General features: G+C 32.5%; 4 protein-coding genes across 4 annotated transcripts; 2 read left to right on the forward strand and 2 right to left on the reverse strand.

Moving 5' to 3' along the window:
* Positions 1–1,586: 1,586 nt before the first annotated feature.
* LOC132906674 (retinaldehyde-binding protein 1) lies at positions 1,587–9,911 on the reverse strand. Its single transcript, XM_060959056.1, has 5 exons — positions 9,517–9,911; positions 2,950–3,290; positions 2,620–2,748; positions 1,981–2,215; positions 1,587–1,677 (listed from the first exon to the last, which is right to left on the reverse strand). Exons 1-5 carry the CDS (start codon positions 9,638–9,640, stop codon positions 1,643–1,645), a joined length of 864 nt encoding a protein of 287 aa, XP_060815039.1. The 5' UTR covers positions 9,641–9,911; the 3' UTR covers positions 1,587–1,642.
* A 5,331-nt stretch (positions 9,912–15,242) lies between these two features.
* Positions 15,243–17,717, forward strand: LOC132906678 (transmembrane protein 18). Its single transcript, XM_060959062.1, has 5 exons — positions 15,243–15,537; positions 16,317–16,434; positions 16,507–16,561; positions 16,642–16,735; positions 16,831–17,717. The coding sequence occupies exons 1-5, from the start codon at positions 15,481–15,483 to the stop codon at positions 16,966–16,968; spliced, it is 462 nt and encodes a 153-aa protein (XP_060815045.1). The 5' UTR covers positions 15,243–15,480; the 3' UTR covers positions 16,969–17,717.
* A 318-nt stretch (positions 17,718–18,035) lies between these two features.
* Positions 18,036–20,054, forward strand: LOC132906677 (mediator of RNA polymerase II transcription subunit 31). The gene is made up of 4 exons (XM_060959061.1): positions 18,036–18,427; positions 18,846–18,935; positions 19,017–19,304; positions 19,847–20,054. Exons 1-4 carry the CDS (start codon positions 18,361–18,363, stop codon positions 19,882–19,884), a joined length of 483 nt encoding a protein of 160 aa, XP_060815044.1. The 5' UTR covers positions 18,036–18,360; the 3' UTR covers positions 19,885–20,054.
* Positions 20,008–27,551, reverse strand: LOC132906658 (organic anion transporter 3-like). Its single transcript, XM_060959026.1, has 8 exons — positions 26,994–27,551; positions 25,789–26,130; positions 25,192–25,439; positions 24,815–25,101; positions 22,218–22,581; positions 21,833–22,074; positions 21,515–21,687; positions 20,008–21,272 (listed from the first exon to the last, which is right to left on the reverse strand). Exons 1-8 carry the CDS (start codon positions 27,126–27,128, stop codon positions 20,964–20,966), a joined length of 2,100 nt encoding a protein of 699 aa, XP_060815009.1. The 5' UTR covers positions 27,129–27,551; the 3' UTR covers positions 20,008–20,963.
* Between the last annotated feature and the right edge of the window lie 174 nt (positions 27,552–27,725).

Genomic DNA, 27,725 nt, shown 5'->3' on the forward strand with positions numbered 1-27,725 from the left:
AGATGTTTTTACATCGTGTAACAATTGGGAAAGCGAGGAAACATTTTCTTTCCGAAAATTCTACAAATTTAAACGATCGTTTACGAAGCTTAAAAAATGTTGTGAATGTTCGAGCTTGTAAATGAAGCCAGGTAGATTGTTGCACGAAATTCTACGAATCACGAAATTATAACAGTTCAAATAGCGGTAATTTTTCATCGAAAATTTTCAGTATATGTATATGTATATAAATTTTCAGTATAATCGATATATGTAAAATATACAAAACTATTTGCTATCTACGTTATATTCATAAAAATATGAATTATTCGCATACCGTTATATGTAATATGAAATAATTAGAGAAATAATTAATAAGTTTAGTTGATAACACAACTCGATGTAGTTAATAAATTATGTTTATAAAATTCATATTTATAAAATTCCTTTCTCTGTTTTACCTATTTTCATTTCCTTTTCTTCCTCTTATATTCTCGCCTCGTTAAAATGAAGTTAGAAACACGAAGATGTGGTCACACATGATATAGAAATTTCTATTCGTCGTTATGTACTATACGGTAAACTTTCTTTTTAGCCCAGTTTCAAATTGCACTCCGAATCGAGTTGACCTGTACGACTCGAGTCAACTTCGAAAGCGTTATATAAATGCGTTAAGAGTTTACCTTCTTCTTTCCGCATTGTAATTTTAAAATGTCTGTAAGTAACATCAAGTTCGATTTAAATAGTTTTCATCGAATTCTTATTTAGAATTTCTAATTGTGTTTACTTCCTCTCACGATCGTTAACATATTCGAGACTTACGGATATTATAGTAACGTTTTTCGATATTTACAAATAAGTTTGTATAATTTTGCATGAATTTGTACATTTTTTTAAAAGTAACTCTTAGTAAAACAGGTTTGCAAAAATTTTGCTTGAAACGAAGGCAGGTTTTGAAATGAATTTCGAGACGTAGAAGTTAAACGATTCGAAAACCTGGTTCCTCTATTCCAAAATTATTGAAATTTATTTATTGTTGAAAATGACCAAATTATGAAAATGAAATTGCCTGACTAAAATGTTGCCTATCATCAGAACCATTAGCTTCAAAAGTCTTATTCCAACTACTTTTCTTTCTTCACTATTCTGCCTTTTTTTATTTTACGCTTATACTTTACTCGGATTTTCTTCTTTGCTTTGCATTTTAAGAAGATGCAAACGAAAATCATGTTTACCATGTATATCAATCACAATCTTTTGCATACAATGCGCGAGCTTGAAATATTTTTAACGTCAAAAAATTTCGGCTGCATCGGAAATGTTAGATAAGTCGCGATAAGATTCATTTCGTCTGTGCATCAAGCTAAAGATTGTTGCACTATAGTCTCATCGTTCATACTTCTCTTGAAAACATATTTTTCATTGTCAAATGATATTTTAGGAGCGAGTAAATATTATTTATAATATACAGAAATAATAGTGTTTCGTACAAAACTATACACTTAATAGTAATTTGATAAAACCATCATAAATGTATAACAATAGCAATTGTTGATATTCTTAAAATACTTTGTACAAGAACGTGATCACAGTGGAAAAAAGATCTTTAGTAGATATAATTCGAATGCTTCATTGTTTTAGTCTCTTCGTTTTTCTATATTGATTATTCATTTTTACAATATCCGTACGAATTCCATTCTGAAAAATAAAAGAAATTGTATCAGTTTCTTGCTTCATTATATCGAAAATTTTTATTTCATCCCGATTTATTCAAGGATTTATTCCTTTTCTGTAATTTTCTATCATATTTTAATTGACGTATTTCAACTAAATTCATTTATAAGACAAAAGAATATATTTATGTCCTTTGTAAATTCTATAAAAATTTATATTTTTAAAGAATGTAGAGCATATATTTTAGGAAGACTCGAATACAACATCGATTTTTGTCTCTATATAACGTACGACTGGAAAGAATAAATTATGTTAATTAAATCTTACCTTTGATCTTATCTTCGTGCTGAAGCAGTACAGGATACCAATCGGCACTGGTGTAATCGATTTCCGGCAGATTGCCCCCATAGTTCTTCGGAATGTGACTAACTGGAATGTATGCATGAAGGGCAGACATCTTATTGCCGTGGAAGAACATACGTTTCTTTAGCTTTTCCTTCACGAAGGGCTTGAACATCTGCCACACCATGTTGAATAGGAACGGTTGTTTTACGAAGTGTACCTACGATCGATTAGAATAGTCGACGTTATTAATCAAAAGCGTTAAAACTATACGTAAAGTAATTTTACTTCTGGGTCGATCCTATCACATACATAACTAAATTACAGACGTTGGCGCATTTATGGAAAGGTCTAAAGGTAAGTTCCATTAAACCGGATTTTGAAGATTTTCGTAATTTTTAAGATTTGAAAGTTTTAAGAATAGATTCGTTTAGGTGGAAGTAGGTGACGGTGCATTGAATTTAAAAATCCCCTTCCCATAAGAAAACTGGTGCGGTTTGTCATGTTTTCCGCCTATAGTCTTCGTTTGAATTGTCACAATCCAGTATTCACGCGTAACAACGCGCAACATTACGAGATACCAAGAAATATTATAAAATCCTTAAATCAAAGTTGGCTACGAACCTCTTTCAAACGCAGAGGCATAGCTTCCTGAATAAACGTCAAGAGTTTCATACAAAAAGATGGTGTCATGCCCATCACTTGTTTCATACTTAGGCCGTCGAAATCCATTATGACGACAGTTCCGTATATCTGTAAAAAAGGATCATTTTCTTACATGAACATGAAAGCATGTCTGAAAAGCAAGTCACGAACTACCAAAGAAAGAAATAAACTTCTCAGCTACGATTACAGATACTTTACATAACCGTATAATCACGAGTATATTGAACGTTACAAAACCAACAGCGTTATAAAACCAGTCTGTCCGTCGACAATTTCTATCGTACTTGCCTGAGTTAGCGGTTCCCACATGGCAAGTTGGTGAACCAAATACAACACTCGAAATATTTGGTCGGCGCTGACAGCAGACGGGTCCCAGGACTTTCCGCAGTTAACAATAAGTATTCTTCGATTCTTGTGATCTCTTCCTTTGATGACATTCACCACGTTGTGCTCGAGCATAGCGACCCTCTCGTCGTTTGGCATCAAATTAGACAACAGAATTGCGTTTTTATCTTTGAACTCGGCGATCCTCTTCATCAGCTCGTAGGCGCTCTTCGCGTAGAATTTGCATGGTCGCAGGAATATTAAAAGGAAAACATCGTCCTTACGAAAATGGAGCGTTTGGTCGTCTGAAAATGAAAATGAGAAATTTATTAATGGTTAAGTCGATGAATAGCGTTAAAACGTATGAAATGTATGACGAATAATATTAAGGCTGTTAGAATTAAAGATCTCGTAACGAAGTATAGTTCAGGGAAATAGAAGAAGTATTTTAACTTCTTCCGCTTAATATAAACATGTATATCAATTTTCTTTAAGCACGATGTTCGTCGTATTATATAATTATTATAAGTGTAGCTATAACTATGTGGCGGAAGAATTATATATATATATATATATATATATATATATATATATATATATATATATATACCTAAATTTGTAGACTTTATGACGAAGTTTTTTTTATTGAAACCATCGATTTTTATCTAACATTTATAAAAACTTTTTCTAGATATAATATATCTGTTTTATAGATACATGGAATTACGAACTTTGGTAATTACATAAAAAGAGATACGGCCTCACCGATTTCAACGAACTTGAATTATGTTGTCAAGCATGTTCCCAGATGTTCGCAAAGAACTTCCATAAAACTTTCACTATAAATGCCATATATAGATGACTGGAATTTTATATAATCAATTTCAACGAGTAATAGACAAAAATTTGGAACATTAATAAATTCAATCTTGTCGCTGTCAATCGCAAGATAAAATCAGTATTGGAGCTGCACAAGTTTTATGGTACCTTCTAACTACTACTACATGTAAATATTCCTGATTTATTCGCACTTTATACCGTAGTAAAGCAGATTTATTACTGCTCATTCGTATATCCTTTTTTTTTTTTTTTTTTTTTTGTTATAAAACTTTGACATTACTTCCAGTAATGTTTATATAATTTTTTTTTAATCTTGATTTATAAAATTTACTGACAAGAACGTTTGGTCGGAAAAAATTAAATCACCCTGTATACCGTATACTGTATACCAAATATACTTTTCCAACAAATCAAATTTTGTACAAATCAAAGATTAAAATCGTGCGTGCTTATCATTAAGCTACATATGGCTGACATATATATATAAATACGTACGACTCTAATTATTTATTGTACATAACAAATAGACAGATAAGGCATAGCGTTCATATTTCGTATATCAGTTCATATGTAAATAGAGTCATTGAAAATTATCTCGCACCAGCATTGCCGACCGCCTAATGGCGGCTGAATAATACTCTAGCGACTAAGTCCAATTCATGATTCATTGATTTTTCTTTTTCATTTATACAATGTCAAAAGTGGTTGCCTATCTCATCGATGAATTCGGTTTAAGTTGGACTACGTAAAAGCGCGTCTCGCTACTCCAGAACGAAGCGTAATCGTAACGTAAACTATACCAAAGCTTTTTCCAAATATCTCGGAAAAGCGTAAATCAAGCGATAAGTGTATAGGAAAAAGTTGTGCAGAATATCGATCTTGACAATATATTTCAAGATCATTGAAATCGGTGAGACGTGTCCTTTTCTTTATAATTAGCCGAATTTTATACCATATTATATACGAAACATTTTGGAAACTAAAACTCTACATAAAAGTTAGAAAATACGTAGAGCTACGATAGTTACAATTATTCCTTATATCAATATTCATCACTTCCAACGCTTTTGTTTAATATCTACAATTACACTCTCTTATCGTCGTTGGAAGATACTGGCACGGGTATGTGAAGAGCCGATAAGACGAGAGGGAAATATGGAGAAGTTGCGGAGAAACGAGGGGAAGGGATCGAGATAAAACAAACAGAGGAAAGAAGAAAGGAGGAAGAGAAGAGAGTTAAGTTAAGATAGCGAGGATCGTCACAAAAGATGACTAAATTCATGCTAGGATCAGGCAAGAAACATCTAAATACACGAAAGTGTTCCAACTGTATAGGCTTACGATCGAAACAACGACGATAAGATTATATACATAGCTCTAAATAGCTATTAATACCTAAATAATATTTATAGTACGTATAATAATAAAATATTTTTAGTCATAGGTTCTTAAATTTTAAACATAATTATTATCGCTATTGGGTATTACTATTACCGTTTATGTGTATGTTTATACAATGCAAACCGAACGTCGCTGCAAAGACAACCGCAAAAAGTAAAAGCATAAAAATTTTGTGTATATTCTTGTAAATTCGACCAGTCGCGGAGAGACGCGATCGCGAGGAAGCGCGTCAACGGGAGTCGTAAATTCTCGTCACGATTAGAATAATCGACGCCACGAACAGGTCGATCCCCTTATTTCTGTTGGGTTGAGTTAGCATAACACTGCGGTCAACAGGCAATAGTATATATTTAATTTCCAACAACTGATTTCACTGATTATATAAATGTTCGGAGATACTCGTGGGTTGAATCGTAATGTTTTTTACAATCAGATTCAAAGTGTTCGATCTATACGATTATCTATTATCTGATAGCAACTTGTCGAGTTGGCGACTAAATTTTGACTCTTTTCGAGTTGGCGCCGGACTTTTGACTTCTTGGCGCTGGGCTTTTGACCGACTGTCCGCTCTCGTGTTATTACGGAAGAAAGCTCAGTGCGGGTGTACTTTTTGAACGAAGAAACGGGATTCGTTGTTCACACTTTTCATTAGGAAAGAGGATAACGATCCTCGATGCCCATTGGTTATAGCCAACGTTAATGAATGAAGATAGGAGGAGGAAGCCTCCTACCAACGTGGCACGTGGGTTACATTGTTAATGGGAAAATCCCGCTTTTCCCATTAGGTAGATACCTGCTTTCTTCGTAATTTATAAGAGCGCACAATAAACCCAAGGACTGTTCTAAGGATCATCCATAAATGGAAAACATTTACAGGATTAGAGATTCCTTCAAGTTAATAAAAATATTGAAAATCTGAATAACAATACGTGAACCTTCGGCAGCCAAACTACGAGGGATGGTATATACATAATTTCACGTGACGTAACAATTGTATTTTTATCCGAATACGAGTATGAGGCGATTTGAATGCGTAACATTAAGACTCATAAATATTCAATCGAGACGCTTAAGTATGTGGCAGTTACCTAAATATACAAAATACAAGGGTATCGAAACGATATGGTTGCTACGAAGTGTCCTAAGTAAATAGAGATCTTGCAGCCAATTTTGTAAACTTGTCTGTTCACTGTACTTGATCTTCGTTCCCAATGCTTATTTACCATTGAGGAATTTGCTATGTCATAGGTATATATTGACAATTTACTTGTTGCACGTTTCAAAAAGTGATTTAAGTTTGATTGACTTTCAATTATTTTTTATTAATTTACTCAAATTACCTGAACTGAGTCCTTCTTACAGCAACCACTTTAATTGTAAATATTTTTAAAAATCTATAAGAACAGTGAAACAAAGTAAAAATTTGTTTCATGCACGAAATATTATAAAGAATATTATATTTGTATATTATTTAGACATATAACTAATACTTGTATTAGGAACATGTATATACTAAATTTTATTTAACAATTAAATCTTCTAAAAATGTATAAAAGTCTGCAGTCGAATAATAAGAAAAATCATCGATTATTGACTAGATTTCCATAACTAGCAAAAAAGTTTTAATCTTCAATTAGATCCATAGATGCAAATCTTCAGAACGCTCTATTGAATTTTATGAAATTATTCGAACACGCACACGAGTTATTCGTTCAATTCGTCCAATTCAATATAGAAACTATATTTCACTCGGGAAATAATTTTCATTTCATCAGTCACGACAGTAGTGGAAGATCAAACTGTCCTCGCGTGCTCACAGCGAAACCTCTTCCGTAAAAAATTACCTCGGTATTCCTTGTTAAGGAAATTGCATCAATCTACGACTCATTCCTGAAGTCAGGAACGTAACAGGACAAGCGATCAAAATGAAAAAAGAACTTTATTACGTATGCTGAATTACGTTTAAAAAATTATGCTAAAACTTGTCTAAAATCGTATAGAGATTGTTAAGCGCGATATATCGTCGATAAATTTCTAGCATTATTTTTTGTCAATAAATGAAAAAAGTCATCGCATCCGATATATCAAACTCCAATTTGTAGAGAAATGCTTGCTTCCGCTCGAGCTCTAACAAAAACTATAATTATACTTTATCTCCAATGATCGAAGAAACTTCTGAACTGACCGAGATAACAGTGATAAATTCCCAGTCTACAGTGGATATTATTCGCAAATAAATTACGCGAAAATAAACTAGGCAAATTGCATTGCGAATCTATTAAAATTTAAATTGCACGATCAGTGCTACTTGCATGTTTTTGAGAATTTGAAACCTTCTCATAAAAATAGCGGTCAGTTCGTTCCGTGTTATGCTGAATATCGCGTTATAAGGAGGGCTGTCGCAATTTTTCCATCGTACTATGTCAAAACAGTATTTTCAACAATACAAAACAATGTGTTGTAAAACAATCAAGCGTATTTCCTTATCCCCTAAATGTACCAACTTTTAAAGTTACGATCATATTGACCTCAAAATATCATTATATTATCTTTTTTGTATTTACAAATTTGTTTCACAATAATCGGTATATTTTTGTTTGCACAACATTCTCGTGTAGAGTGGCTGCCAAAAATTTCTAACCAGAGTGTAATTCTATTTCAGCAATATTCTCAACTGTTTACAAATAAGAAGAAACTTGTTCTATGCTGTTTGGCAAGCATTCTCTCTTTCCATATTTAACCAAGATTAATATATCGAATTGGATCGATCTAATTTACGAAGAAAAAGTATAAAACAAAGAGTACCAATGTTTTTTCGTCAGCACTATTTCTGGCATTAATGACACGATTCTATACCGGTACAACAACAATCTTATCTTAGATATACAGGTCTCTTTACCTCTTAGCACCAAGGGTCGAGGTACACAACATTATCGATACAAATTTAATCAATTGTATTACCAACGATCTTTGATCGTTTTCATCCGGGTACCTGCGATACTGACTGTATTTATCAACGTTCAAGAATTGTGAAACAGACAGCGTTTAAACGAAAACTCGAACGCTACTGTACAGCCACACCGATAAGCTCTTATCGAAGAGGCGATGATGACCGTCAGTGAACGTTCTGATGCACTCGAAGCTGGCTAGAATAACGTCAATCCTTTGAATATGTTAAAATATCCCATATACTTTTCTTAATTCTATACACTTTCAAAGATTTGTCAATATGTTTTTCCCTCTTTTCGATATCTGGAATTAACTGGAATTGATTAAAATCTTGCAAATAAATTATTAAAAATCAACAATTTTCTTTTTTTTATTCTTAAAGAAAAGGCGTCTTCACGAATTAATTTACACCGTCTATTGAATATTAATTTTCATTTAAATTTAAAATGTTGCAAACATCGCGTTTCTGCATATTATAGCAATGAACGTACGAGTAAATAACGTTAATCGTTATATAAAACGTGCTATATCTATTACATTTATACAAAATACGTCGCACGACAGAGAATGTTATTAAAACCATTGTAAATAAAAATTAAATCTAGAAACGAAGCGATTATCGTATATAACATATTTTTGAAGTTTACGAACAGTGTATTTGTCATGCGCATTATCGCCAGTTTGCTGTTTTCTTAAATGTAAGATAATTTCTTAATATAGTATGGATGACAATGAGAGGAAAAACAAATCCAGTATGTAGTACGGAATGTTTTCGACTGATTTCGTTTACTGAGGAATCTAAAGCGAAATAGTCGATCAAGCTTGCATAAATTGTCGAATATCTATGTTCGACAACGGCCACGTAACCTAATGGTTCTAATGGTTCACCTGTTTACGAGCGTCGGTGGCCGTGAAGATTAAGATCGCTTTCATCGATTTATCGTATCGACTAGTAGAAGCTTCACATCGAGATAAATAATCTTCGACTTTTCGCATAAAAGAAGACTATCGCATCGCACGTGCGTCTAACACATTCTTCCCTTAAGAGACGAAGGTCTCGAGGCGAAGATAAAATTTTAGAGCACGGATACCCTATATTTCCCCGTTAGATCGCTGCCAATTTCTGATTAATATCAAAAACTAATAGATTTCGCTAAAACCCTAACTGTCAAACAATGAAAACAAAAATATTCTGTAAACTTTTACAGCATCCATCATCGCGTTAAAGAAAAATAGCGACAGAATTGCACGAGGAAACATTTCGGAATTAAACATGCGATAGATCCAAAAGTAAAGAGGATCACTAAAGAGAACATCGAAAAAAATTTGCTGGAAACTCACCCTCGATATATTTCTTTAAGGCTGCGAGCCCCTCCTTCGTGTTATTCTCAGTCTCCCGGAGCTCCTTCTCAGCGAAAGCCAGGGCTTCCGATTCCGGTTGTGTTGTATCCAACTCAAACGACATGCTTCTGCTTGGTATTCCCAGCAATGTATCGAACGTCTAACTACTGACAAAACGATCCTCACAGCAGGACAACCACGATATATCTGTGACCTGATATATCTTGCACAAGAAGGAATCCACCATCTCAATCCAATCTTTGACCGCTCAAAGTCCAATCGGTACGCAGCGACGACGGTCCGATTTTATGACTCTTCCGTCGGTTGATTTCGTGTCGCTTAACGTACACTGTACACTGAGACCGAAGCACATCGAACGCGCGTCACTTGATAAAACTGTCACCCGGAAACGCAATGATCGCCTACACTGGCGAGTCATCGATTGATAAGCAGCGGTCGAACGGAGGAACCAATCGTCTATTTTATTTATATCGGAGCAATACAAAGTAATTAAAATCGCTATACTGAACAGCGACTGTTACGTCCGCTGGGCTAGTCGAACTTACCGAATTGCCTCTCGGTCCAAATGGAACTGCCCTTATATACTCCTCTCCGTATTCCTCAGGTCAATCCCTGTTTTTAAGGACAGTTATTTAATTACCTCTGCTAGGTACACGCCCCTCCCAGGACGTTCAGTGACCCATTATTCAACTTCGAGCCCAAGCCCATTGTCATAAATCTCGGATAATCATTAAGTCATAAACAGCTATTTCTCAGTTTTATCGTTTAAGTTAAGTTTAAGAAGTAGCTATTGTTTGAGACTATACAAAAAGATCTGGACTAAAGTATCGGGGACCTTACCAAATATTCCGAAAGAAAGGCTCCGGTGTCCCTTCATCCCCGACATATAAATAATATAGGTATGGCTTTTCACATGTTTCCCAAGATTCCACTCGCAAGCGACCAGTGGTAGAGCGATCACCACCGAACAAGAGTTTTTCTTTACCTCAACATCGTTACCGGACTTCGCTTGATTTACAACTACAGATCGGTCGACATTTCTTTACCGGGTTTCCACCTGTCAATCAATCATCTACTTCTCTTATGCCTTACGTAACAGAGTAAATATCTTCTGTGCATAGTTGTTGAAAATATATATTATAACCTATTAACCGCAGTGTTATACTCGCTCAACCATCCCTATTATCCTAACAGAAATAAGGAAATCGTTCTGTTCGTGGCGTCGATTATTCGAATCGTAACGAGAATTTACGACTTCCGTTGACGCGCTTCCGCGACTGATCGAAAAAACAATGACCATTGTTACGAAGATATCGAGAGTGGGTCTGCAATTGAGATGAACTATATAATCTTATCTGTAAAATGACGAAAAAAGGAAATTTTCTAAATTTCGTATTAATCAGAATGATCGTAAGAATGGGTTTTTTTACTTAAATCTGACTTCATCGTTACGTGGGATACACGAGGAGGAATTTAGAATTGGAATGGAGTTGGAAGCTGAGGGAATGAGATTTCGGAATTTTCTTTGCGTGAAATTCATTGCATTAGAAAATGAACGAAAGTTCCATATAAATTTCGAGCCTCTTTTACTTTATCGAGAGAAAGAGAATTTATTAAAAAAACTGATTTTGGAATTTGCGTTGCTCGAAACTAGTTGCATCGTGAAGAAGAATCGAATAATGAAAAGCGGATAGAAAATTGATCTTTTAGGTATTCTTCGCTTAAAATTGCACGCGTAGTTGATCACGTTAGAATAAATGTAATTGTAATTACGAACAAGGCAAATTAAAAATCATCTTCGATTAAGACTAACTGCATTTTCGAATAAATGTACATCTTATGACTGGTAATAGTTCTTTTCTTTCTGATCTTATCTGCAGGTAGGAGATAACAGGTGCGAAGAAAGGTACTTATATCGAAATTATTCTCATAGAAACTGGTGACATATTGCGTAAAGACTTGGCTTCTTGGATCGGCGAGTTTCACAATCGTACGAAGATACAAGAATCGTCAAAGATGACAAAAAGCTTAATTTCTTCAAATGTAAGAGGACTTAACTTACCTCAAAGCGTATTAAAGCCGTAAGATTTATACTTTTAAATTCTATGTATTTGAAATTCATGATGCGCATTTATGAAGATTTGTGCATAGATCAACATAGATCAAAATCAGATCAACGTTAACCATTATTACGTATCGTTATTGATTCACGATTTGTTAATCAATAAATTCACGTAATAAATTCACGATTCGCATGATTTTGTTAAAAAGCAACTATTGAAAAAATATTCCCTAAAATTCGCATTTTAATAAAGAAAACTACAATTGTAATAAAAGTATAATAGAAAGTTCTAATACAATTAACACGTTATTTATCGATACGTGCGTCCTTCGATTTATCCAACGAACGAATACATATTTTTGGTAAAACGTCACTGTTTCTTTCTTCCAAGAAATGGTAAGTTATAATACTTACTACACGTATAATTATAATCTCTAATATAAGGGTGTTCTTATAATATTTTCATAATTTACTTCTTTACCAATTAGATACAATAGCAATGAAACCGAATAGTAATGAAATGAACGATAATTTCGCGTTGAAAAAGACGCAAAAAATTTGTGTTATAAAACAATTTCAACATAGTATTCATTAGCAATATGTTAGCAGTGTGAATTGTGAATATCCGAGCAGTGAAGAAGGTCACGATTAAAGTCCAATAATTTATATATTCCTTTGATTCGAAATAACGAATTAACTGTGTTTCCATCATCGTAACGTGTTAAAACAACTAAAATCGTATATCGAATAGCAGAAAAAGAAACAAATTGCGACTGTAATCCAAAAAACAAAATAGCCATTCGAGTAGAACGAAGACTTCGATGTTGCAATCACGATTTGAAAATGGCACGTTGTATATGTTTTAAGTTTTTTGTTATATCGTTGTTAAGGTAATGTATCGCTTTATTCATTGTAATTATTATAATCAGATTACGTTGACTGATTGATATTTTTCCTTTGCATTAATTGTGCCATTATATATAATTAATATAATTATATATAAAATATCGAATGAAATACAAGCGTACATTATAATTATATTACGTATTTTTACATACGTATTTATTTATTTATGGAGAACTGATAGCCACATAAACGCATTGAATAAACATAAACATCATAGGTCGTAATTCTTTAATTGTGTTAACAATAACATGAATTTGCACGAGATTCGTTATTGAGAAAATAATTTCTTTATTTGGAAATCGTCTATCCTTTTACATTTGCATTTAAGTTTACCAGGATTAACCGAAATCTTATCTTTGCTATTAATCGTAATTAATTCAAAAAATTTCCTAATCGCCAAAGTTTCTCTAATTTTTTCTGTATTTGAAATCGACGCCTCAGTTCTTTTACTTCTAGTTCAAACATAGAATAATCATAGCACGATTACGAATTATTGCATTATATTATTCAGATTACGCAAGCATATCATCCATTATATGTTCTGCTTGGAATTAACAGACTCGTATAAATTTTACATATTTCATCCTTCTCTTCGTGTTTGTATACATTAACATACCACTAACAAGCGCATAAATAAGATGTTTCTCATAAATGGAATTATATTGTAAAAAATTGTATTTCTATATCTTTCCTATGATATAGGGTTTTTGAAAATACCTTTTCTTCGTATTTGTATACACTAACTTACCTCTAACAAGCGCATAAATAAGATGTTTCTCATAAATAGAATTATATTGTATTTCTATATCTTTCCTATGATATAGGGTTTTTGAAAATACCTTTTCTCCGTGTTTGTATACGTTAACTTACCTCTAACAAACGCATAAATAAGATGTTTCTCATAAATAGAATTATATTGTATTTCTATATCTTTCCTATGATATAGGGTTTTTGAAAATACCTTTTCTCCGTGTTTGTATACGTTAACTTACCTCTAACAAACGCATAAATAAGATGTTTCTCATAAATAGAATTATATTGTATTTCTATATCTTTCCTATGATATAGGGTTTTTGAAAATACCTTTTCTCCGTGTTTGTATACACTAACTTACCTCTAACAAGCGCATAAATAAGATGTTTCTCATAAATAGAATTATATTGTATTTCTACATCTTTCCTATGATATAGGGTTTTTGAAAATACCTTTCCTTCGTGTTTGTACACATTAACTTACCTCTAACAAGCGCATAAATAAGATGCTTTTCATAAATGGAATTATATTGTAAAAAATTGTATTTCTATATCTTTCCTATGATATAGGGTTTTTGAAAATACCTTTTCTCCGTGTTTGTATACACTAACTTACCTCTAACAAGCGCATAAATAAAATGTTTCTCATAAATAGAATTATATTGTATTTCTACATCTTTCCTATGATATAGGGTTTTTGAAAATACCTTTCCTTCGTGTTTGTACACATTAACTTACCTCTAACAAGCGCATAAATAAGATGCTTTTCATAAATGGAATTATATTGTAAAAAATTGTATTTCTATATCTTTCCTATGATATAGGGTTTTTGAAAATACCTTTCCTTCGTGTTTGTACACATTAACTTACCTCTAACAAGCGCATAAATAAGATGCTTTTCATAAATAGAATTATATTGTAAAAAATTGTATTTCTACATCTTTCCTATAATATTTTATATAATATTTCCTATATATTTTATATATACATTATATTATATTATATTATATATTATAGTATATTATATAATACATTATATTATATATATATAGGATTTTTGAAAATACCTTTCTTGTATTTTAAAATACCAGATTGATGTAGAGCGATTTTCGAATTTTCATTTCGTGTAAAAATTATAAATTACGTTCTTCGTTCTTGCAAAACTAAGTAAATGATCAAAGGGTTAAAGACTATATTAAACTTACCGCATTCACATTTACATATATACGTATCTGCATTGCGCAGCACGTGACCAAATACGTGCAAAGAAACATTTCTCTTGATAGCGTTTCGTAATGCAATCAAATCGATTGTTTATTTTAACTGCGTATCACATTTTTATAACATTATCTAGAATTCCATGCACATATTATTAAGCGGAATTAATTTTGTCTTTTGACTACTTAAATTCATGTCTTTACCTACAAACAGAAAAAAAGTTATTACATTGTTACAATATCAATTTTATTAGAGGAGTCGTAAGATCAAGCTTTTTATCAACTACTGAATTAATTTACATTTACCGATACAATATCAAAGAAATCGATTGTTTCGTACGAAGGTAAAATTCACTCACAAGACGCTTTGTTTCCGAGGAAAATAAATTTGTGAATTTATTCTTAAAAACGAAGTCTTGGGTGGACAAATTTTATTCTACATTATCTTCACAAGTAGAGTAATCTCCTGTCGATTATTTAGTCCTGTCCAAGTCGGAATTAGCCATGCTCGAGTATACTTGATAAATTTACGAACTCGATTTTCTCGAAAATTAAGCCGAAAATGAAAAAGAATTCGTTCTATATATTTTTGTTTATTTTTCCACGAGGAATCACGCTTTTACATGTTATTCGATGGGACTCGGTATGTACCGCGATGTCGATATCATATCGACGACGGCGAATGCTGTATTTAAATCTGCATCATGCACATAGCTGGCGCTGTATGAACATACGATGAATTCTCTATGACGTCTCAAACGTGTAACGTTGTTAAGTTCTATAAAGTCGTGTGTATGCGTCAAAACGAGAAAGACGAGAACAACGAAAGAGAAAGACGGGAAATCGTTCTTGCTACGACTCTACGATCGTTGTTTTTTCCGTGTGTCGCCGTGTTCGCGACATTTATCTACGTTTGCATTGTTCGTTATTTTCTTTGGCGTGTAAATCCACCAAAAGGAGGTTGTAGTTGGGCGCTGTGGCCCGAATTTTATTAACTAACGACACCATGTCGGAGGATCAAGTCAAATCTCCGATCGACGGTATTCTTCCGTTTTTACAAAGCGTAAGTAACAAAAATTTTACCTTCACTTTTGCTACGTAAGTTTCGTTTTGTTCGTCCACGACCCATGCCTCTTAATTTATTTTGTTCTCTGGATCTGTTCAAGTTTTTGAAAGGACGTTCCTTATTTCCCTTTCGTTCTCGATCACTTTCATTTTCAGTACCGCCGGCAAAAAAGTTTCTATGTAAAGATACTGACACAAATGTCAACCCTTTCGATCGGTGATTTGATTATTACACCTGCATTTTTCAAGAATTTATTTCGCTATTCGGTTTCGTTTGTATGGCTTAACCTAGGTTTGCTCGCAATGGCAGCTATGAAATACAGAATAAATATTAACTATTGACCGATATTTTCGCCGAGACTTTATTTTTGGATGCATGCATCACAGTTCGCTTATTCGATGCACGGCTTACAAGCCGTTTTTTCCGTCTCATTTCTAAATGCGGATAAATTATAGGCCCACTTTTATGTGTCAATCATCAAATTGACATGTTCCCGCGTTCATTCGTTAAACGTGATTTGGCAGTATATATATTACACACGAACAGCAGACTCACGTTATTTAATATATATGTACAATGCGACAATATATAAATGTGTAATTATAGATGTATGTTATATCGTAACTATGTAGAAAATATTTTTGGCTTATTTTCTTAACAACTTGCTGGTATTTTGTATACCTGATTGTTATTAGATATTTCTGTTTTGTTATATAACATATGCAATTTACATATTTAAATTAAATTATAATTCATTGAAGAATTGAATTAAACAGATTGAATGGCGGGATCCATGGCTTGCATTATTGTTAACTTTCCATGTTGCTGTCACAATGACCGCATTAATGACAAGAAACCATGCCAATTTTCAAATTATGTTATTCCTTGCTCTGTGTAAGTATATTTCGTATTAAAAATAACTTATTTACTATACATAGTTATTGCAATGAAGTGTTCATGTTGCAGTACTTTTGGTATATTTCTCTGAAAGCATCAATGAAGTTGCTGCATCTAATTGGATGTAAGAATTTTTAAATTACTATGAATCATTTTATTATTTTGATAAGTAATTGAGATAATATATTTATTTGATTTTAATAGGTTGTTCTCAAGGCAGCAATATTTTGATTCCAATGGGCTCTTTATATCTGTAGTGTTTTCTGTGCCTATCTTGATGAATTGCATGATTATGATTGTAAGTAGATAAAAATGTCTATAACGTTTAAAACAAACCTATATATATATATTTTTTTTAATAGTATGTATTGTTTCCTCGATTCTCATTTTTAGGCAAGCTGGCTTTATCAATCTAGTCAATTAATGACCAGTTTGAAGAGAGCACAATTGAGGCAACAAGCAAGGAACCGGGAAATAGAAGATGAATCTGCGAATGCAAATGGGTCTGTTGCAAGAGAAAAGCAAGAATAACATTCTAGTCCAATAATAATAATGGAAAACACGAAATATAAAAATGTAAATTACATACTATGAAACAAGCATTGGCTTGTTTTTACCTCAAATAGGGTAGTATATAACAGCATTGTAAAATTTGGCAAATATTCAAAATAGCATTTTTTTAAAACGTTACTGCCGACATAATCATTACTGTCATTCATATTGAAATTGACTAGCTCCACTGTCGGTTGATTGTCTTTCCAATATTATGTCGTGTATATATAATGATTAGAACGTGAATTCAGAAGCCTGCAAATAATTTATTTATTCAAAATCAACGATGTGCTAAATTGCGGCATGACACGCAATTTGAAAATTACAAGATATTATATAATTCTCGAGAGAATACTGTTATCTTATATTAAGGTACATTCCAACGGTTCTCTACTTTTATTTTTAACATTGAAATATTTGTTATGGATCAGTGTTCTTAAAACATTACCGGTGTACTTACTATTGTAACACATATTGCTTATTACGAAAACTGATAAAAAAAAAAATGGCATAATTACATAATAATGGCTCTAGATATATATGTAAGTATGTATGTACGTATGAATGAGTATAATTATCTCAGAACCGAAATCTTAAAAGATGTAACGAATATATTATATCTACAGTTAAGAATTTCTTGTGTTGTACATTTGTGTAAATGAACAATTTCTTGCCGTTGCAATATTTAACGCGTGATTAAATTTAAGTAATAAAATATTTCTTCTTAATATTGTGCATTTCTCTCTTTTTTTTTTTTTTTTGTATCAATTTTCTATCAATAATGTAATTTTTTGCTTTCAAACTTAATTCTGATATACCCAAATATTATCGTAGGAGCATTAATAAGATGTAGCATAGATTTAACACGTAGTAAATTTTTAAATCAAGAACCAAACCAAAGATTTCTTGTCATTTCCTGTATTACCGACTCATTACAAAATTATGATACCAGATAGAGTCAGAGATGATTAGGCAGATCGCCGGTGCATATGGACAAAATCGTGCACCAAACGCGTCGGAGAAAGAAACGTGTGCATAGTTCGTCCATCTGATCGCTAGAGGCAGTAGTTCATGGATCGTACATTTGGCTGAATTTCGCCCATAAGTATCGACCATCTTCTCACTGGTCTCTTTTACAACACGGTCGTGGTTACAACTTACAATACAATACAATTCACCTATTTCGAAATAAGCTCCGATATGTATACGAAAATCTTAAGAACCGTAAGGAATTGTAGAAAAACTACTTCGGAAATCTGTACAAACGTTTCAAAGAAATTTAACTATACGTCGTTTTCTTTATCATAAAGAAATTAGTGTTTCTATAACTAGTGTAGTTGAAAATAATCGACAGTTACGAATTAATGTACTATGAACCGTTTGGATGATCCTCCGGGTCTCATGAAAGGCAGAAAACCATCTTTCATTGGAATGAACGGTATTTTTCATTACGTTCTTATCATTCTTAAAATTAATAGCTTTTCCTTTCCAAAAACACATCATATTATTATTTTTCCTTATTTCTATTAATACATGTATTATAATTCTAGAATGAATGACATTCTATTAAGCCATGTTTTATTTTATTAAGTTATTAAATTGGAAAAGAAGATTTCTTTCATATTTATATACTTTAAAATTAAATTTTAGGAGATATAATAGTCGTAATTTACTTGTTCTTTAATAATTTTTAGGTTAGATTACTATACATAAAGTTTAGTTATTAAATCGTAATTTAATCTGAATTTTAATCTAAGTGTTAGTTTATGCTGAAACTAAACGTAACTAAACGTAATTTATTATATATTAGATGTTGAGTACAATACTTTTTACTAAATGCATAATTTGTTTTTCAGGAGGCCCAGAAACAGACGATCAACAACGCTTAAGATTTCAAGTTGAATTAGAGTTTGTTCAGTGTCTTGCAAACCCAAATTACTTAAATTGTACTTTGAACAATGAGCAGTATATTTGTTATAATAACCAACATGATCGTTATGATAATACTAATAATTATTATTTTTCAGTTTTAGCACAACGTGGATATTTTAAGGATACAACATTTATAAATTACCTTAAATATCTGTTATACTGGAAGGAACCAGAATATGCAAAGTATTTGAAATATCCTATGTGTTTGTATTTCTTAGATTTATTACAATACGAGCACTTTAGGAGAGAAGTAGTAAACTCTCAATGTACAAAGTTTATAGATGATCAGCAAATTTTATTATGGCAACATTATACCAGACGTAGAACAAGACTGTTACAGACTGCAGCAGAGCAAACACAACATGCAAATCCTCAGAATAATGGTATTGTACAACCTAAAGTTCCTTGAGTAATATACGAGAAACTCACTATTAAATGGGTCCATGAGAACTACAATATTAAAATAACGTTATATAATGTTGTCTACAACTGTAGTTCCTTATCAGAATTGTTTTAGTTATGTTTTTTGGCTGTGATAAGTCATAAATAAAGTACTTTTCTATGTTCTCAATATATCTGTGATTACACTTCTCCCTTTTTCCTTCTATCTGTTGCTATATCATTTATTCATATATATCATTTATTAGGAAACTTAAAAATATTTAATACTATATTTAAAATAATAGGTGCGGAAATAAATTCTATCCAACAATAAAACTTCCATTTTGCATAAAAATCTGAAAGAATTTATTCGTGCACCTAATAATTATAAAAAGACATTTTTATAAATAAAAAAACACTAACTCTCTTAAATAAACGAAGAACATTATAATAATTCCAATAATAATAAGTATCGAGTTTAGAGAAGTACAATATTGTAAACATTCTGTGAAAACAAACTGAAATAAAGGCCCTCCACTTGTAGAATCTGATTTTGGACGAATGATGCTGAAACATGAATAGCTGTTCATAAATGTTTATGACTCTTTATGCTTCAAGACTGGAAAAAAAAGGGAAATTATCGAAGACAAGGATAGAAGATGCGAATTTTAATGATTTTAGTAAGTCTATTCATCCAATTCTGTATTCATTTATAGAATTTAATTCATCTTGAAACATTGTACATCTTTTACATAAAGCTTTGTATAAATAAAACTTTTTTTTAACTAAAAGATGACAATAAAAGAATATATTTACGACAGAATAATGAAAAGTATGTATATATCTGTATGTTTCAATAATTATTATGTAAAACTAATCTATCTTTACAATACTTAATTCTTATATCGAAGTTATTACAAGTAAATGCAAACTTTGGCACCTATTAGACATATAGATATATACAATTACTAATATAATATTGATATCTAATTAATAAAGAGAAAGAAAGAGAAAGTTTGATATTACTTGCATAAAATTTTTCAAAATTAGTTTCGTAATTGTATATACAAATATGTTTATTTAATATACGAATTGTAATATATTTAAAAAAGCTAATAAACTATTACGTTTCGTTATTTCAGCCTCTAAACTGCAAATATTCAGAAATTTATATCACTCACAATTCATTGTCTTAACTTTTAAGCATTATATAAATTTACTTTAAGCTAGGCAGTGACAACTGATTGTATTGTAATTTTTCTAAAATTCTAAATACTGAACTTAAAATATAATAAATATTTGTCAATATAAACTATTACAAAATTCTAATATACGTGAAGAATATAATACACAATGATACATGTTTGTGAAAACAGCTATAAGTTTATAAAAAATATTATATTATTTTTCACCCTTGCAATTTAAATTCATATATAAAATATCTTCTAATTATAAATTAAATCATTATTTTAAATCCTTAATTACACGTAATCCAACTCGATAAAAGACATCATTAACAATAAATCTTTGCGATAAATAATACAAAGTAATCACATTTTGCAACAGAACGTCAATAATCATAATGATCGTCAAACTGTCGGTTATAATTCATCAATATAAAAATGTGGCATTAATTTCTTCTATATAAAACTTTAAAAATTTCATTCAGAATTTTTATTCTCCGAGAAATTCACTAATATACCATTTCCTGCATCCACCCAATCTTCAGAGAATAATTTTGCTCTAAGTATCTCCCTTTCTGAAGCATCTTCAACAGTAGATGCATCTTCGTTATTTAAATTCTCATTATTCTTCTTTTCTCTCCTTTTTACAGTCAACAATTCGGAATCTTCTATCGCGTCAGGTAAAACTTGACTTAAAGTTTCTGGTAAAATTAAAGCAACTGCTCCAGATCCTAAGCAGAGCATTCCAATTATTATTAATGGAATGGTTATTGGAAAATGCTCTCCCTAAAAAGGAAAATTGTATTCATTGTTTCATGCCATGTAAATTTATATTTTTTTAAATCTAATATTTTATTTAGCTTAACATCTTATTTAATTTTTTAAATAATTTATTTCACATACTCCTGTTCAATTAAAATATTTTAGAGAAGAAGTAGAACTTCGTATTGGATTGAATTTAATTTAATAGCAGTGGTTTTATACGTTCCATTTTAATTCTAAAAACACAGTATGCGAATATCACTTACACTTAGTATGTGTGGCATGCACAAACTGCCAATTTTTGCGAAAACGGTGCACAAGCCTAAGCAGGTTCCTCGCACAACAGTTGGAAATATCTCGATCGTATACAAATATGTTATGGCAACGGTACTCATCACTGCTACTCTTCCGAGCAAGGGCACAATGGTCATCATGAGATCTACAAAGATGATATACGAAATTAGTAAGAATCTACAAAGTAGGTACTTATATCAAAAATGAATCAATTTTTTCAATGTACAATGTCTACGCTTTATATGTTACAGAAATTTTAATACAAAGTATTTCTCGTTACAATCACGTACTGGATGTAATGGTGGAATTTGAAAAGATAATTATAGCTGCAAGAAAGATGCAAATTGCACCAGTAATTGATTGATACGCTGACATCGGTAGTCGTCTGCCATATCTAGACAATATGAAGTAGAGAAACACGTAAGATGCAATTTCTAACGCTCCTCCTAGCGCAAAAGTGACGTGTCTATTGATTGCCCAAAGATTCGGCTCGAGGGTCATGAAGACGTAACACGCGATAGAAGACGTGAACCTAAGACAGATAATATTAATTACAAATTTAAAAAAAACTGTAGTATTTATAAAAACAAATTCGCATAAATATTCACAGTCTAATTATATGAATTTATATTAAGAATATAATTTTGAAGTGATCAAATTTTGAAAATTTGTTACCATTGATAAATGATCACAATGCCATATTTTTTTAACAGCGTGGATTTAAATAGTTCTAACAATTCTTCTTTCGTTTGCGCGTTACTAGATTTTTCTTTGATTTTGCTAAATTTCTTCTCGTCATCCTTATTTGATATTTCTTTTTTTACTGGGCTTCGTAGTTCTACGATGTCGTAAGTATTTTTCATGGAAAGTCGTTGATTACCAGCAGGCTGTGATATCGATTTCGACTTCCGATGACTCTTCGACTTCGATGGAGCGTTCCTCTTTGTTTCTCCATTCTCACATTGTGCAGAGTCCGGTTCCGATTCCGTTTTAGGGAGCTTACTTTCCAAGTATTCGGAAATTTCTCTCAAACTCGTTTCTGAAAGGTGTACATAGGTATTAATATAATGTACATTTTTAATAATAACGATACATATTTCCTTCATCAAAACAATATTGCTTCTAATCTAACGAATATTTCTAATATAAATTTTTTAATATACTTGAAATTATAAAAGAAGACTTATACTAATGCCATACTATATTATTCAGTGGTAACATAAATTCGCCCTGTTTTTATATTTTTATATAAACGGAGAAAATTTTTTTTTATTTTATTCTGGTTTTTTTTACAATTTGTCCTGAAGGACATTTGGTAAAGTGTTATATCTTATTCGTGAAAAAAAAAATAAAATAAAAATAAATATAGCATGTGGGTGGCTGCTTCGTTTTTTCTAAATTATATCTTTTATGACAACGGAGAAAATGGACAGAATATGTTACGTCGCGCGAAATGGTCCGTCCGACGTCCCTTTCGGTCTGGCCGTCAAGGCCTACCCCTCGTTACACTGACCTGCAAGAAACCCAAGGAACCACCATAAACCGAATCTTTCCAGCTTAACTTCTATTCACACAAGTATATTCGGTTTATGGATGGTCCTTTGAACGGTCCTTGGGTTTATTGCACACTCTTGCTAATTACGGAGAAAGCAGATGTGCCCCGCGAAACAGCTGGTTTTTCCCAAGAACAAGGACACCCATGAGCCACATCTGCAGGAGACTTTCTCCTCGTATTTTGTTTATTAACATTGGCTATAACCAACGGGCATCGCGGATCGTTACCCTCGCTTTTCTACCGAAAAGTGTGAACAACGAATTCGCGTCCTTAGTTCGGAAAGGGTACAGCCACATCGAGCTTTCCTCCTAAATAGGACGAGATGGGTCAGTCACTGCTCTTACACTCCTCGGACAGTCATGTACTTTGCTCTAACATACAGTCAAGTCAAGTCCCACAAACAAGGCAAGTCAAATACCTTGGACTTTACATTTTCTATGTCTCCTCGTTTATCCGTAGGTAGAAAGGAAGCGTAGGTTGTACAAAAATAAGAGTACTGCACACTATGAGACTCGATGAAGACGGTGATAGTGGGTGGTGAGTAGTGTTCTATAGTTGGGTTTCTACGGATCAATGAACACTATGGTTCAAAGAACATCTTCGATCACTTGACAAACGCTAGCGGTCGTAAATGGCCGAATAGATGTACGAACTAGTAGAAAACCAACGACTAAAAGTCCTATCCACTTTTGTCTGTAATTAAAGCTAACCCTAACAAATGCAACCACATCACATTCACATTGAGAAAACAGATAACATCGAACGTCTTCCTGAACGGCACGCAAATAACACAAACAAGGCAAGTCAAATACCTTGGACTTCACATAGATACACACTTCACATGGAAACAGCATATCAAATCAATAATAGACATAATACAGACATCAAGGAGACAAATGCACCAGTTAACAAGCCGAAAATCCAAACTAAGCACGGAAAACAAACTGAAAATATACAAAATAATCATAAAACCAATCTGGACATACGGAATTCCACTATGGGGAACAGCAGCAGTGAGCCATATAAACAAAATAGAAACAATCCAAGCCAAAATCCTTAGAACAGTGGTAAACGCCCCGTGGTACGTTAGAAACGAGGACATACGGAAAGATTTGGGAATACCAACGGCCAAGGAAGAGATTTCCAGATTCGCAACAAGATTCAGAGTAAGAATAGAAACACACCCGAACCAGCTGGCAGCTGAAACGTGCAACACAACAAACATCGCAAGAAGACTAAAAAGGAAACACCCAATAGACCTCATAAAAGATATAACCTAGAAAAAAAAAGTCAAGTCTCCTATTCAGTCACGTTCTTGGTATTCAACGCGCTAACGCTATCAACCCTCGGGTCGATCAGCGTACTTTCCGACGACATCAAAACATTTTCTGTCTATGTTATACTTGTTGTAATGTGGTATAAATATATCTATATTATATAACTGTAGACTACAGTTATTTAACAACAAACACCCCTATTATCCCAAAAGAAATAAGGGGATCGCCCTGCTCGCGGTGTCGATTCGTATAATCGTAACGGGAATTTACGACTCCCATTGACGCGCCTCAAAGCGATCGCGTCTCCCCGCGACTGGACGAAAATACAGAATATGTTACAACCTAATATATTACGTTCTACTATCATACAGTATACCTTGTATAACATAACATGCTAAGAAAACAATAGATAAAATTTTTTAACGATTTTTATCTTTTACTTTGAATTTTTTGTTGAGCCGCATCCGTGTTGCTGTTTAATAAATTCGCAGCTTCTTCTTTCATTTCGCTATCGGTTTTCGATTTCTTTAGGTCTGCGCATGAAACGCGTGACTTTCGTTCCGGTTTAACCGGCGTCGCATTCTCGGAAATGTTTGTCTCTGTTTTAACATTTTCCCTTCGCAATCTAGTACAACAGACATTGTATTTCGTGATACGTTCCACTGCCATATCTGCTTCCGTGATTTTACCCTTTGCTAGTAGCCACCTTGGTGATTCTGGTATTATCCTGAAAGCAATGTCTATTATAGTTTCCCAAAGGATGTAATTCAATACTAAAATCTTATTTCTCATTCTATTAAAAACAATAACAATTTACCAAATGTAGAGCACGGTTATAGCAGTGGGAACTGAGACAGCTAATTGTAAAATTCTCCAATCGGGTATAACGTAACTAAGTGCGGCTAAGAGCATCAAACCAATAGCCCACGCAATTTGCATAACTAATGCAACGAAAGTTCGTGCTTTCACAGGAAACAGTTCCAAAGAAAGAATGTACGTCGAATTTTGTAAACCCTGAACAAAAACTCCTTGTAGTCCTCGAAGAGCCAGAAACGTGGGATAATTCTGAAATGGACACTTTATTCAGCAAGAAAAAGGAAATTATTCTCGTCAAGTCGGTATTCAACGACTGTTTCTTTATTTCTTTCTCGTTTTACTTTCCATATCGAACAAAAGATTTAATTAACACGATACATTTATTTGATTCATTATTCCACTTATTTAATTTAATTTTTATTTTCTATTATCATTTTCAATAAATTATAAAATTTGATAGAATGTCTAAGGAAGAAATTTTGATACAAATCTCCACTTTAGTTCATTTTTGACATAAATTAAGAATTAAGTTAAAATTTACTTGTTCGTCTTCTTCATAATTTTGAATTATTTTGTTTAAATTGAAAAATATCTATACCTGTACAACATATAGCGCAACAGCCATCGTGCCCTGAGTATAAAGGCAAATCGCTTGAACCGGAAGTCTTCCTATTCGATCTGCTAAAAGTCCAGCGATCCAAGCGCCCATTAAAACCCCGACGTAATAAACTATCGGTCCAAGAAACGTCAAATATCGTTTCTCGCAAACTAAACCCCATTCTGTTACAACGCTATTTTCTCCGAATTCAGTTGCAAATTGATACTTGCCGAAGCACGAGTCTATACTCGAAGATTCTTTAAGACCGGAAGTCTCGTTAATTGCAACAGTCACGTTGCCAAGCTCTTGGCAACCGTATATTCGTTTCGTTCCATTCTTTGGCTGTAATATGCAAATGAATCGTTCTGTAAAATCTTAACTAAGTAGCTCGTGCTAACTAAATAATTCAATATTTGTCCAACACTGTGTTAGGCATTAAAACATTGAGAAATAAAAATTAGAGAAACATCTGTTTGGTAATTTCTTTTACATAACACTACAAAACTAATGATTAATTACATAAATACATATAATTTAATACATAGAACAGTAACAAATAACCAGATTTCTATTTACATAAATTAGTTTCTTACATAAACAACAATAACAAAACTAATAATAAGAGTAATTAATGATACACGTGTGATTTTATATCACTCTTTATTAATAATATGAAATTTATGTAAATTTATGAATTAATTTTGCATTTTTGAGTAAGTTAATGAATAATTTGAAATTCAAAAGGAGTCTCAAAGTTTGCAGAAGACAAAAGTTAGCGAATTATTCGAATTAATAATTCATGACATTTCTCAAGATGCATGTACCTCGTTCACGAGTTGAACGAGTTAATATCTTACTGTTTTATTTGAAATAATTTATATACGTGAGAGAATGATAGAGGGTAGTTATACAGAAAAATTATTCAAAACTTTGTAAGCTAAAGCGGAACACATACGTAAATAATGTTAAATGTCAAATATTTCTATGATTGTAAATAAATGAGTTACTTCAGATGAATTTAGGTCAAAGGAGTGTTAGAAAGAATGAATTATAACAAAATTTGTAAATAAAAATTCGTTGCACTCGTTATTTTAATACATATGTATTTGCCACATAATTGATCAAATTAATAAGCTATGAAACGTATATAAGATATAATTAATGGAAAAGGAAATACCTAGATAACTGAGAGAAAAGAAACTTACCTGACAATAAAATTTAGGCGTATAATTGTGAAACACCGGGAGCGCGTGGCTCATTGCAACGATGACATAATTGATGCCAAGTAACAGCACGATGACTACTTGAAAGCATCCAACCTTTACTTCCTCCGCATTCATTTCTTCAAACAATCCTGTACCAATTCTGTCTTTCACAGGATATAAAACACGAGAGACGATAATCACAGAACAAAAATTAATAATAATAGTGTCTTAATAAATTCACAATTTATCATACAATTCACAAACGAACAATGATAGTCCAACGAAGCGAAGAAATCAATACTGAAATTCCTATTACACGAAGAACGATCCACTTCTCCATTTGTAACGCGAAAATACAAAATGAAAGAGAAAGTAAAAAAGATGAAAGATATGTGTAAGAATGAGATTTTACAAAGTTAAAAGAAGTTTGATAAACGCATGTCACTGTGAGCAGTGACAAAATGGAAATTCGTGGCAACAAGTGAAACTTGTCGCGGAGCCCGGACAAAGTGTCATCGGTGAGGGTAAAGCACGCACTAACAGAGACGGAGTCCTCTCTCTCGAAGGATAGCGAGGAACCGATTCCTAGCGGTGAATCAGAGAAGGACGGAAACCCGTGCTATTGTTTTACGCTTGGCGACACGTATCCCATTAACGCACGCACGTCACGAGAAAACGATCTTCTGTCAATAATAATCGATTTTTAAATTGACGTAATATGAATTTTGCATT

The sequence above is a fragment of the Bombus pascuorum genome, chromosome 5 (genome assembly GCF_905332965.1).
Source record: "Bombus pascuorum chromosome 5, iyBomPasc1.1, whole genome shotgun sequence".
Classification (NCBI taxonomy): Eukaryota; Metazoa; Arthropoda; class Insecta; order Hymenoptera; family Apidae; genus Bombus; species Bombus pascuorum.